Source organism: Crinia signifera, chromosome 9 (genome assembly GCF_055691185.1).
Source record: "Crinia signifera chromosome 9, ASM5569118v1, whole genome shotgun sequence".
Lineage (NCBI taxonomy): Eukaryota > Metazoa > Chordata > Amphibia > Anura > Myobatrachidae > Crinia > Crinia signifera.
Window position 1 is genome coordinate 30,916,836 of NC_139225.1, and position 14,708 is coordinate 30,931,543.

Consider the following 14,708-nt stretch of genomic DNA (forward strand, 5'->3'; position numbering starts at 1 on the left):
TGTAATGCAACTTCAGGCTGGCAGTGTAAGGGACGCTGAGGCTGCCAGGAACAGGTTCATCGCTTTGTAAATACAGCCACAATAGATGACATTAAACCACCAGTTTGGGGTCAATTTACTAAGATGGGAGTTCTATTGCTGATGGGATGTTGCTATAGGCAACCATTCAGATTCTCTCTATTATCTTCTAGAAGGTGCTAAATAAATAAGTAGAATCTGGTTGCTAAGGGCAACATCCAATCTTCAATAGAACCTCCCGTCTTAGTAAATGTCCCCCTTTGTATGTTTAGAACGAACAACCGTTGTATGAATTTATTTATTGGGATGGAACCTTTTTTAATTCTTCTCACCTGGTAGAAGAGAAGGCAGGCGCTTTATTAAACAAAGAGTAACATGCCGGATGGGAATTTGCCAGGTAACCCTTCCCTATCTGGTTACAGGGATGATTCGACCTTGTCCTGTGCATTCCCTGTGTCTCCCATTCTAACGCCATTGTTTAAACAAAAGAAAAATAAACTGTAAGTTTTGTCCCTGGCGATGGCTAAGGCCACCTCTCCCCTCTACATTCCTTCATCCTGTAGCTCCTGATGTCCCCTCTGTCCCCCTCCCTCCATGTCTTACATAGACAGAGCCTTGAGCTGCTGATGGAATACTCTCAGCAGTTTTCGTGCCTGTCTAACAGATTGGCTCTGAGTGTTACACCAAAGACCATCCATATTTATTAGCTACCTTTGCCGCTTCTCCCTCCCTTCTCCCTCACCCCCCACCTTCCCTCCTCAGCTCTCCCTCCCTCCTTTTCAGCAATGCTGATGCTCGAAGATACTCACAGGGAAGAACACATGTATGTGCGTTCTGCAGCAGTCTGATGAGGCACAGGTAGATTCAGTGCCATATGTGTCTGCTTAGGCTGAACATGAGGATTCAACATCTGCTGCCCTCTCTGAGGATCAGTGCTCAAACAATTTAAGAAGGAGTCCTATTTTCTATAAGTATATATGTCCTGGTGGTACCCCATTATCCTGGGTAGCAGCGGACGGCAGCCCTGGAGAAGAGACTACTTCATAGGGGGGAGGGGAGGAGGTGGCACCCCAATTCTGGAAGATGAGGGGGGCAGCTGCTGGTCCCATCCTCACAATGTTAAGCCTCCCCCTTCTCTGTCCTTCTCTGCCCCTCATGGATTACCTGGCCCCTTTGGATGGATAATTAAAGGATTTTATACTTTTGATCTGGGTCCCCTACTACAGTGCTATTGGCTTTGGACCCAATAGAAGGGGAACTGAATACGCTTATCTGACTGGCAAGATTGGGGGTGACCAACCCCCCTTCCATCACAGACCTGCACCTTCTCCGAGCTAACATGGGATGTAACATGTGCGTGGTTCGGAAACCAGAGGAGCATTATAAAGTGATGCTACAGGTAAGCGGCACCTTATTTTCAAATAATAAAAATTGGAAAAAAGAAAGCACGATAAGGGTTAATAAATCTGGGGATCGACACAGCTTCGCTAAGATGGTAGAAGCGTCAGTGGGAAGGGAACGTGGGTGGCTGAGGCGTATATGTAAAAGGTGTGCAGGGGGAATGGAAGCAAAATGTAAGCATTGGGAAGGGAGTAATGTAGGGAATGAGTAAAAAAATATACAAAAACATCCAAGATATAAAAATGAACACTTGCTGCAAGGTGGGTGTGGTGGAAGAGCATGCAGGCTTTAAAGAAGGACAATTTGGGAATATATTTATATATATAGAGAGAGAGAGAGAGAGAGTATATCGTGGCAATATCCTCATCAATATGATTTATTCCATATAATGTCACAGACATATATGCTCTAGTGGTCTTTATTTGTCAGTTCTGCGCCCAGACGCTGGCATGCGCGCCCATACGTTCTCCCACTTCCATGCATACAGTACATACACGTGCGACGAACACTCACGTGTCACGCACAACCAACTCACCTTTGCACATTGCTGGACTCACATGCAGACTTCAGTTTTGTTTGGGCACAACACACATACAACACACATACTGTACAGTATTTTTTTTTTATCTCAAAGATGTAGCCATGTTCTCACACACATAATACACAATATATGATGAGCATGCACTTAGTCTTGTTTGGGTATGTTATCGTACCATAGTTGATGTTAATACAAGTGTTTATATTCATTTATCACCAATACTTAAGAAAAAATCTATTATGACTATATGACTGTAAATGCTTCCTTGGCACATGTCTTTCTGTTTAGCGAGAATGTATATATGTAGGCGTTAATATCTCTGTATGGGTATAATTTCAGTTGCGTTTGAATGTGCTGGTATTATTAAAGATGAGGGGGAGGGGGGGTATAATGATTTGTTAATTAATTTTGTGGGTGGTCTGAGACTGGAATAGAAACTGCAATAATATCTCCAGTCTCTAAGATAGTATATTAGAAATACAGCTTACATAGATTTATATCAAGATATTCCAGTACAACCAGGCCTGGAAGAATACTTCTGTTTAAGTGAAATGTTTAACTCCCTTCCTTACTACTCATCCGCTAACAATGAGCAAATGCTCCTCATTCACCTCGACATATATCACCAATAATTCTATCATCTGTCTTCAGCGCATTATCCCATTTTCGTACCTTGGTGGTCTACTAGATCCGGCCTATTAAGGTGAATGTAGGCACGGGGTTCATTTTGCCCTCAGAGAGTATCAGTGTGCTGCCATTCTCTGTAGGGAACGTATAGGGCATTCCCTGTATATCGCTTTATTACACATTGTCCCTCAGTTTTGTATTTCTTGTTTTGACCGTTCTTTTCCTTGACCCACCTCCGTCAGCCTCCTCTACTGCGTTTTGCAGCCTCATCCCACACACAATAGCTGTATTATTGTCATGTCCTCAATCACCTTCCTTCCATTTCCTCACTGCGCTACTATGTTTATTGTTCATTGTTCCTCTTGCGTTATTTTTATACTCTTTGTGTATGTTTGCAGTCATAAACATATCTCTACGCTGCCTTTCTTATCCATTCTCTCTCTCTCTCTCTTCCTTCCTCTCCCGCTCTCTCGCTCTCCCCCTGTCCCTGATCCTACTGGTGTGATTTGATGGTGGCAGTAAGGAGGGTTTTATTATCCAGTTAAAACCACCTTAAATCTTCCCTGAGATTCCTCCGGCAACAGACCATAATAATGAATCTTACGATTCTGGTCCCGGAGCACTGTGTGACTGGAATAGAAAGCTAGCTGAGGGAACTTGTGAGCAAGATGAGAGAGAATCTGGAGAGGGTGTTTGAAGTGTGACCGAGTATTATTACCTTACTGGATTACCAATTCTTTTTAACCCAAGATTAAAAATCTTTGTCCCATACAGTACAGTGATACCTAGATATCTGGTGCTTCCCAGTGTATCGTTTATTCTACCTTTTGGGTTTATTGGTTCATAATTGTCAAACTGCCATTTTGCTGCCATGACAACCATGCATTGTTATTTTGCAGCATTCTAAAATCACGACCAGTAACCTGCTCATCGGCGTATAAGTGCCGTAAACAAGGCCTGAGTAGCGGACCGGTAATGCGCACCATTGGACCCATTCTCATGGGGTCATATATTATAAATGGATTTCTTTGCAGTGTCAAATATGGAAATGGAATATGTTGGAAAAACTGTGATATATTATATAAGGGACAGAGATTTGGGCCCTTGTCTTCTATGAACAGGAAGTGTTTTCATTACTTCCTGTTTACTGCTTCCTGGTTGCACTAGAGGGAGATACACAACTGGATTTACCTCCGTAACAGGTACCAGGGTCTTCAACCAAAAACATATATACAGTATATAAATCTACTTGGCTGAGGAACAGTCCACAGTACTCACTCAAACTTGGATTTTGCATCATTAATTGTAACATATTTGATGGTTATGGTCTTAAGAACTAAGTTTTTGATGCGCTTTAGCGCAACATATCTTTCAGCTGTTTTACTGCACCTACCAATTACAATCGGTCCATGATTTTAATGGGCTCAACGGGAAATTCCAATTTCCTGTTTGAAATCTTGGCGGACAGTATACTCTCAGCCGTTCATCCATACAAAAAAAGCACCCATGCAGTATAACACACAAACCTGAGCTTAAGGAATACCTTTCCTATTGCCAAGCTCTGCATAGATTGCTGCCATAGTAACCGTCATATTAATACTTCAAAGGGGGAAGTCGGTTATAGAATTATACAAATGTTTACACGGTTGGGATTGATCTGAACGATTTTAGCAATGTGGAATCTACCTGGCATATGTGACAGCGTATTTTACACCTACAGTATATCATCCATACTCTATAGATTATTTCAGCTGTAACAGTCAAACAATAGACAGAAGGTGAGCTGGAATTGCTTGCTGTTGGATTTCCATATTACTGCCATGAAACCCTCAAAATGAAAGATAATGAATGCAGAATGTTTTCTTTTTCTAAAGCGATAAAGGATTTTTTAAAAAACAGTGTTGAGTAGCGTGGCTTGGAATTGTGGTGAGTTCATTGTGCATTAGAATGAATCGTCTTTTGTGTACCAAAAATCTTAATTTCAGGTGTTAATCAAACAATGGAAGGCCTGTAATGGAAAGATTAGACATAGAGGCAGGAATAATACTAGTTTGGATCCCATTCTTACTGAATTCTTCTGTCGCCTGTGAAATCCTATTGCAGTACCCTGGGAGCTGTCCGCAGTGCTGAAATGCTGTAACAATGGGACTGCTACACATCTTTTTGCTTAGCAGCACATCATAATCCTACAGAACATAAAAGGTTAACTCACTGAATGCCCTGCTGGGGACATACCGCTGTTGCTATTTTAACTGTAAAACAATAACTTAATTCTTTAATTAAGAGGTGTGCGCTTACTGCCTAATTTTATTACTCCTGAACCAGTGAAGGCTGGGTAATATTTAAGGTGGTTCTTTTAGATAACAAAATATCCCAGCCTGGAGACCACATTCCGGTTGTAAGAACAGCATTCAGTACAGATCAGAAATATTGATTTATTTAATATATTATTTGCTAAATATTTATTTCTACAGGGTTGGAACATGCATTAACAGCTGTTGTTACAGCTTATGAACTGTATGTGTCTGTATGTATATATATATATATATATATATATATATACACACACACACACACAGTTCTTTACATATCTATAATATATCTATCTATATATATATATAGATATATATCTATATATATATCTATATATATATATATATATATATACATATACACAGTACACACACACACACACACACACACACATCGAGGAAACTCTTTCCACTGTCAGAACACAGGAGGAATTGTTGTGACAGCAGGGTTAAATGCTGATGGAACACGTATAGAAAACTGACTGTCAGAGGTGACATGTGAGTGAGAATTAGTGCTAGTAAATGACAAGGAAAGAGCTTGCACAGATAACAACACAATCAGCAAGATATACATTAAGTCACAATTCAAGAGAGGTAAAATATGCAAGCGGCACTATTATATATATATATATATATATATATATATATATATATATATATATATAGATATATCTATATATATATATAGTATACTTAATGATTCCTTGCTACTGGACTACACAGTGAAAATAGTTATTTATTTATAGATATGGCTACAGAAATACTAGTTAGTAAGAAGAAGCTGTAAATACAATATTGCTTGTTAACTCACAAAGATCTATCAGGGAGATAATTTTTCCAGCCCATCGATTTGACGACTGAGGCATTTACCACCTGGAATGTTAGGTAATGGCCTCAGTAGCCTTGCTCTTCAGTGAGCTCTGATTCAAGAACGCAAAGTAAAAAAAAAAAATTATGATTTTTTTTTTTTATTTTACAGTTCAATTCAAAATGTATACAATACATACAATATTTATTGTTGTATGTGAATAAAATATGTACATAAAATATGTTTATGTCATTTAAAATGGAATACTCAAATTCAAAGAAGTTCTCTGCCCTGGGTTCTAGGTATATCTGCCATGATCTGCATATATATATATATATATATATATATATATATATATATATATATATATATATATATATATATATATATATATATATATCAGTCTTTACATTCACATAAACAATAATTCAAATAACCTGCAATAAAAAGAAAAAAATGTATAGAAAAGTACAGATAGAGTTTATTTGAGACAGATGACCAAACATGAGCATAGGCAAACGCAGGGGGGGGGGGGGGGGGGGGGATTTCCGGTTGCCTGGAAACCCCCCTCCTCTTGCCAAGTGGCTAAAAAAAATGACAATAGCAATATTATGCAGTATAAGGGACAGAGCAGTGCTGCTGCACATGCCCAGTGGTAGCAGCCTCTAACAAGTTTCCTGTGTGTGTGGATTTGAGTCCTTCATGAGTGCAGTAGACCAGAGAGCAGCAACCAGGAAGAAGAGACAGGAGCCTTACTATGAGGTGGGACATTGTGAGCTTAGAAAGTGCAGTACTAGTTCCAATATGTTTGTGTATTTATTATAATGGTATATTTCACCTTTTCTTGACCACATATTTATGTTATTTAAATGTTTGATACAGCCAATACTGTATACCATCTATAGTGTTAGATATTATTTCTATATTCCATACAGTATCCAGTGTATAAAAAGACCAATGTGTACATTAATGTCCGGGGATCATTACTTGGTTCTTCTACCGCTCCCCCAGACTACCGTATTGATCCAATGTTGTAGACTGAATTTGGAAACCTCCCTCTGGAAATCCTGTGTTTGCCACTGATGAGGACAGGGAGCTAATGAGCTTTGTGTCACCGCTCCAATTATATGTACTGTGGTTCTGATTTTGCTCTGTTTGCTAGGCTGCCTGTATTCGCAGCTTAGCAAACAGGTAAATGCCGCCCTGCTGAACGTCTGCTTGGAGCAGGTTGCCCTACTGGTGAAAACGGCAACAGGATGCCAGGACACACAGGGGGCCGCCACAGGGTAATCTGACTGTGCAACTAGGATGGGCTGCCGCTGCTCAGGCTGCAAGCAGCACAGAGCAGCGTTCGAGACACCTCAACAGCAGCACATGACACACCATGTCCATGCCACTGACAAGGGGACTCACGAGCCGCTTTTCCCTGCGGTATATATGACCAGCGGTAGCCCATGCAGTCAGAAGAAAGCAAAGGTGGAAAGGAGTACCAGGGTGGGTGGAATGGAGCGTCTGCACTGAGGCAATATTGGGGGGAGGGGGGTTGGAGGGCCAATGTGAGGGACATATTGGAGTGGGGCCCCACAGTTTAGTTGTCCCAAGACCCCCACACGTGTTAGTTCAGCCCTGCTCATGAATATATGAAGAGGCAGCCCCCATGCTTAATTTAGAGGTTACAAGATTGTTTTGGGTAGGGTTTAGTTTGTTAATGGAAAAATAAATGTGGCCTTGCAACCACATGTGTGGCCTCTAAAGGAATGCCAAGAGTTGAGGCAGAGGCAGTAGGTGATGCCAGGGAGAGGGTGACAGAGAGAGGCAGTGGGTGATGCCAGAGAGAGATTGACAGGGAGAGTCAGCTGGGGATGCCAGGGAGAGGGTGAGAGAGTGACAGAGAGAGGCAGTGGGTGATGCCAGGGAGAGGACGAGAGAGTGACAGGAAGAGACAGTGGGTGATGGCAGTTAGGAGGGTGAAAGTGTGACATGGAGATGCAGTGGGTGATGCCAGGTAGAGGGTTAGTGACAGGTAGAAACAGTGGGTGATGCTAGGGAGAGGGTGAGAGAGTAACTGGGAGAGGCAGTGGGTGATGCTAGGGAGATGGTGAGAGAGGGACTGGGAAAGGCAGTGGGTGATGCTAGGGAGAGGGAGAGAGAGTGACAGGGAGAAGCAGTGGGTGACATCAGGTAGGAGGGTGAGAGAGTGACAGGGAGAGGCAGTGGGTGATGCCAGGGAGAGAGTGTGACAGGGAGAGGCAGTGGGTGATGCCAGGGAGAGAGAGTGACAGGAAGAGTTAGTGATGTCAGGTAGGAGGGTGAATGACAAGGAGAAGCAGTGGGTGACCTCAGGTAGGATGGTGAGAGAGTGACAGGGAGAGGCATTGGGTGATGCCAGGGAGACGGTGAGAGTAGGTGGCATCAGGTAGGAGGGTTAGTGACAAGGAGAAGCATTGGGTGATGCCAGGGAGACGGTGAGAGTAGGTGGCATCAGGTAGGAGGGTTAGTGACAAGGAGAAGCAGTGGGTGATGCCAGGGGGAGGGACAAGAAGAGGCAGTGGGTGACGCCAGCGAGAGGGTGAGAGAGTGACAGGGAGAGGCAGTAGGTGACGGCAGTTAGGAGGGTGAGAGAGTGACAGGGAGAGGCAGTGGGTGATGCCAGGGAGAGGGTGAGAGAGTGACAGGGAGAGGCAGTGGGTGATGCAAGGGAGAGAGTGCCAGGGAGAGGCAGTAGGTGACGGCAGTTAGGAGGGTGAGAGAGTGACAGGGAGAGGCAGTGGGTGATGCCAGGGAGAGGGTGAGAGAGTGACAGGGAGAGGCAGTGGGTGATGCAAGGGAGAGAGTGCCAGGGAGAGGCAGAAGGTGATGCCATGGAGAGAAAGTGACAGGGTGTGATGCCAGGGAGAGGGAGAGAGAGAGTGACAGGGAGAGGCAGTTAGTGATGTCAGGTAGGAGGGTGAATGACAAGGAGAAGCAGTGGGTGATCGCAGGTAGGATGGTGAGAGAGTGACAGGGAGAGGCATTGGGTGATGCCAGGGAGACGGTGAGAGTGGGTGGCATCAGGTAGGAGGGTTATTGACAAGGAGAAGCAGTGGGTGATGCCAGGGAGATTGTGAGAGTGGCTAGAAGGATAGTGGGTAACAAGTTACCGACTAGTGTAGGGGGCGCAGTAGATATGAGGTGCTTCGCCAAGCTGCAGTGTGGATAGGGGGTAGTCAATCTCCTTCTGGGTACAAGAAAAAAACACAAGGGGATACACTGCGCTAACAATAATAAATGATAAATAATAGAAAATGTGTGCCAATGGGGTGAAAAAAATGCAAATTATTTAATTATAAAAACATGGAACATTACATGACATGATAAAAATAAAATTTGAGCAATAAAAAAGAGGGGTATTGAAAAATAGTCCAGTTCATACGGTACCGTATTTATTGAAACCACTGATGGGTGAGTCCATTCCTATAATGTCTCCTGGTAGATGACTAGGTAAAATTGTATCCAATGTGTCCAGAGTTGCCCGCGGTAGGTGTTGTTTTTGGAGTAATGCTCTCCTACTTAGAGTAGATGACCTCCGTCCGGGTTAAATCATGGATGGGCCCTTGATTGAAATAACAACTGGTGCCCGTGATAATAAATGGAGTAATGAAGAGGAGACTGGTCCAGGTCAGAACAGCGGAAAGTAACAAGGTCCAGAACTGGATAAAAACACCCTCTTGGTCCACCAACGCGTTTCGCCAAGTATTGGCTTAATCAAGGTGTGATGGTGAGAGTGGGTGGCATCAGGTAGGAGGGTGAATGACAAGTAGAAGCAGTGGATGACCGCAGGTAGGATGGTGAGAGAGTGACAGGGAGAGGCATTGGGTGATGCCAGGGAGACGGTGAGAGTGGGTGGCATCAGGTAGGAGGGTTGGTTACAAGGAGAAGCAGTGGGTGATGCCAGGGGGAGGGACAGGAAGAGGCAGTGGGTGAATCCAGTGAGAGGGTGAGAGAGTGAAAGGGAGATGCAGTGGGTGAAGCCAGGGAGAGGGTGAGAGAGTGACACGGAGAGGCAGTGGGTGACGCCAGGGAGAGGGTGAGAGAGTGACCCAGCATTTCAACCTGACTCACACTGCAGAAGTTAAGTCAACATGACCCGGCTCCCGTTCACAGCATAAGAAGAGCCGGCACTTACAGAGATCTCAACTCCAAGCGCTGATATCACTGATCCGGCAATAAGCCAAGTTGGACTGCCAGTCTGAAAGGAGTCTCAGCGGGTCACACCTGGCATATACCCTTTTATATAATCCTGATTATGATGTAGATGTGATGCAGAAGGGATATAAAATCATCAGTGGAAATATTTAATTTACATTGACCCATCTGTATCTCAGGGATGCAGTTACAAACCCGGCGGTTGGAATCCCGGCGTTCAAAATCCCGACACCGGAATCCCGACCGCCGAAATCCACGACACCCACAGAGGGAGAATAAATTTGTGTGCCGAGCGCAGCGAGGCACCGGGCCCGCTGTGTGGCAAGCGCAGCGAGCCCGCAAGGGGGGGGCGATCCACGTCCCCCCCTTGTCGGGATTTCGGCGGATCGGGATTTTGAACGCCGGGATTTAGTATCACTCCCGTAACTCACACTTGTTACTACCCTCCGGTGTTCAGTGTAACACATACTTGCCTACCTGACCCTCTCCATGCGGGAGAAAATGCTCTGTTCCTGGACTTCCCTGGTAATGTATGATTGCCATCACCTGTGGAGAGCTAGGTAAAGGTGTTTCATCACAGGTGCTGGCAATCCTACATTACCAGGGATGCCCAGAAACAGAGCATTTTCTCCCGCATGGAGAGGGTCAGGTAGGCAAGTATGGTGTAGCATGCACTTAATAATACAAAGTACAGTATTAATAACACATACAGTATAGTGACTATGGGGGGAATTTACTCAGATGTGTATTCTACTTCACATGTGATGTTGCTATGGGCAACTAATCAGATCCTGTCTACTATCTTCTAGAGGGTGCTAAATAAATAAGAAGTAGATTCTTATTGGTTGCCCATGGCAACATCACATGTGAAGTAGAATACACATCGTAGTAAATTTCCCCCTCTGTCTTTAGGCTGGTTATTCTGTGTTTTACACGATAATTACCTGGTCATTCTAATCTAATAGCAGGTGGGCAATAAATGCAAATGTCCTCCTTGCACATCAGCACCTTTGCCCTTTGCTAGTAATTAATCTCAAGGTCAATCAAATCTATTAATTATAACAATTTCCAACAACACTGCTCCGTTCCCTGACCGACAGCTACTGATAAAAACAATCTTTAATACAGCTGATCCCTATATTAATAAGAAAATAATCACTCAATTAACTGAATACTCATCAACCAAGTAGAGTATTAAATGATTCCCACATGGAAACACCAGTAACTCAATCTCAGAAATCAATTAAAATGCCTTGAAAAGTAGTGAATTCCAAACCACTTCTCTATGACCCTCAACAGGCCTAAACTTATTGATATCTCCAATTGATCACACACACGAGTCAATCATAGGTCAAACAGGGGGTCAGATCATTTGATTGAAGTCATGTTGGCCTCATGTCTCAATACTTTTAGACAGGTACAGTATTTTCACGACAAATCAACATTACGCTGCACAAGCTGTAGCATCTTAACCAGATAGATTTGGGAGGACAGAGAAAGGGTGTCTTTGGTTGGTGCACCAAAAGAGAATTTAATAATAAAACATAACTTTTATTGGTTTCATTAAAATAGTTGCGAAGATATGAAAAAACACGAAAAACACATAGGACAACATTGAGTGATTTAAAAAGGATATATTATATCCTCACCTAGTGGGACCCCACTTCACACTGTCCCTGAATAATTTTATAATTTTATCAAGCACAGTGGTTGAAATTTAAGAGTGGAAAAGTTATGTCTGGTATTAACAGTTTTACAGTGTGTATGCTTTTCTAGGATGTAACAATTATCAGATACAATGTATATATTCCTGGGGCTCACTATGCAGTAGCGATAAGCGCCTGAACATGGGTGTGATCCCATTTCAGCGCTACCGCTGGCTGGCTGGAGCCACTAGTTCCACAGCCTGTGTGCTGACCGCAGAGCTGTGTCTGAGGTGTGCTGCCGTGCACTACCTCGCTCTTGCGTGTCAGATCAGACAGGAGTGTACACGGCTCTTGCGCTAGAGTCTGTGTCGCTGTACTACAGGGAACCGTGTGCTACGGATACCCTGTTTTGCCACCGTCCTAAACAGATCAAAATACAATCATATGGGGGGAAGGGAAGTGGGGTTTAACACACTAGGTGTGCAGCGACTGGCACAGCTCTCCCCAATCTCCTTAACCAGATAGACTGTACGTATATTACAAGTAGATTGTAATAGTTATTGAAAAGTACTTTAGCTTCTAATTTCACTTTAATAAAACACATTTATTTGATCCAGGGGAGGGGCTGCAGCACAATTCAAAATTCAAATAGGGGAGCAGCACAACTGCCAGTGAGTCAGTTTGGAATGACCGTTGGTGGCACTGATGCCGCCCTTTAATATTAAATCATGTAAAAAAGAAATAAATTGCAGGGCCACGAAGCAGCTAATCGCGCTTCACAGAGGGGCACCATTTTAAAACAGGAAAGTGGATGGGGAGGTTAGTGGAAGAGGGTACTCGCTTCCTGCATTACTGGATCAGGAAGCATGTCCCTCCTTCATGGCGGGAGTGTGAGTAGGGCGTCACAAAGCGGGTACAGGCCGCAATGAGCTGTCAGCCACCAAGAGTTGACCCCCAAAATGCTGACTCCCGCTCAGTGACAGGAGTCTGCTGCTGCACTGTTACATTAGTGCAGCACCTGGCTCCTGTCATAGTGTAGGAACCGGGTGTCACTGCAGCCGACATTTAAATGCAAGGGTGATAAGGAGAGATAAATGCCCAGCCAATCACCTGACATGTTACAGCCTGTGTTTGAAAAAAGTCAGTAAGGAGCTGATTGGCTGGATGTTTATCTCTCCTTATCACCCTTGTATTTATCTCTTGTTAAGGCTTAATACACCTGCCCCAATGTCAGTTGGGACAGTCCCCATGTCTATGACCCCTGGAGTGATAAAATCGTGATTGCCTTGTGAGGCTATGCCCCCTCCCAGTGAGACCACTCCTCTCCGAGCGAGACCCTTTGCAATGGTGCAACTTTGGTGCCCTTATTAGTTCATATTGCTGCCACACCCTGTGTCACAGTGGCTATTGATGCCTCTGAATGTGAGTGCAGTTTTGGTGGTAAGCAGAGTGCTGTACACAACAGCGGTTGTAATCCAGCCAATGACCAGTCCAGTGGTGTAACCAGGTAGTGTGGTTTATTTTGCCAAAAGGAAGTTACAACCGTACTCACTGTTACATTGCTGGTAACCAGATTGAGCGGAGAATGTAGCAGCGCAGAGAGCGTAGACTGCTGGTGACTGTTGCTTGTTTTAGATAACGGTTTATGGCTTTAGTGGTAATTGTTGGCTAAGGTTGCAGGTCTTGAAAGCTGGGAGAAGGACTACAGACCTTTACCATGTCGCTGATACACAGTGATAAGATAGTATCACACATGCGCTGCAGATGTGTGATACTATCTTATCACTGTGCGCAGATACATAATTGGCAGCCATCTTGGTTAGAGTATGTAACATCCCTAGATGAGCCATGTTGGATACTGCTGTGTAGTGCTCTCCAATTATAACAACTCCCATAGTCCCATTAATTTGGGAATGTAGAAACTTTTGCATGCAAAGCTATATTCATTTACATGTCTAAATCTAATATAACAGGTAGTGCACATATATTGTTTAAGATCATCCGTTTGATGGCATCATTACTAACGCTACAGTAATAGGTGCCAAATAGCGATATTGATAATACCAGTGAGGCGGTATACTGTGGTATGGCATACCGCTACTCCGAGCACTGGGCATAGCCGGAGAGAATTTTTTGCATAGGTGCTTCTGCAGCTGTAAAGAGTAGATTACACAGTACATTATTACAGATATGAAACATAAATCCAGGCATGGTGAAGACATTCCCTCTTTATGGCTGAATCGCCGGCTTCTCCTTCACACAGTGCTGCCATAAGGTGTTCAGGTTTATTTGAAGAGAACACAATAAAGGGAATTCAGCTCTTATACCAACAGATTAGGAAGTTTAATTAAATGACATAAACTAAGCATGCTACAAAGTGCTATTCTGCTCCCTCCTGAAGCCTGCGTTCTTGGCATTTGCTGATTATTCAAGCTAACGTAGGTGTGATCATGCAGTTCTGAGGTTAATTGTTTCTGTAATTATCTGCAGCCAATAACGCAGCTGTAGGGTACGGTGTTTGTTTGTTGTCTACTGTAGTTGTCTTCATTAGTCGTAAAAAAAATCTTTCATTGTCACCGTTCTCCACTACCCCCTCCTCACCCCCTACCCCTGCTGTAATCTTTCCCTAGAATGTCTTCATTATTCTGTAACAAGCCAGCCAGCCAACTTACCCCATCCTCTCGTTTCCAGCCCCCCCCCCCTACACTCACACACACCCGCTCCCTCTTTTTTTTTCCTTCCCCCAATTTCCTTGCTAGCTGCAGTGACACAGAGCTCTGCATTCTAAACTGCAAACTACCGCACTCCCTCTGCCCTGTGCAGGTTAATATGTGTTTTTTTTGTTATGCATTGTAACTCATTCCGCCAGAAATAGCGAAGGGGAGAAAAAAAATCACAAAGTCCAAGCAATTTCCGCTCGACAAGAAGCAGTGACACAGAAAACAGGTCGGCGCAAAAGAAAAAGCCATCGGTACATCAGCGCCTCGATAACCAATTCATTATGGGAGTCTCTTCAGTTTCCGCAATCTAATTGAACTGGGGGGGGAATGAACCGCTTTCGGAATTTGTCACCTGGGAAGTCGGGGGTTAACAGCAAGCATCAAGCTAGAAATGTGTGTACACCTATTGTAGACACATAAAATGTCATACACAATACATCATGCCTTGTCTGA

At 43.8% G+C, this 14,708-nt stretch overlaps 1 protein-coding gene across 3 annotated transcripts in view; it reads left to right on the forward strand.

The window, feature by feature from the left end:
- Positions 1 to 793: 793 nt before the first annotated feature.
- PDZD4 (PDZ domain containing 4) overlaps positions 794 to 14,708 on the forward strand; it is a 97,966-nt gene continuing 84,051 nt past the window's right edge. For 2 of the 3 annotated variants that reach the window (XM_083158684.1, XM_083158682.1), the window contains exon 1: positions 794 to 1,417. In XM_083158684.1, coding sequence (XP_083014810.1) covers positions 1,358 to 1,417 — 60 coding nt within the window. In that variant the 5' untranslated portion in view covers positions 794 to 1,357. The remainder of the gene's footprint in view (positions 1,418 to 14,708) is intronic. The other variant, XM_083158681.1, reaches the window with a different exon arrangement.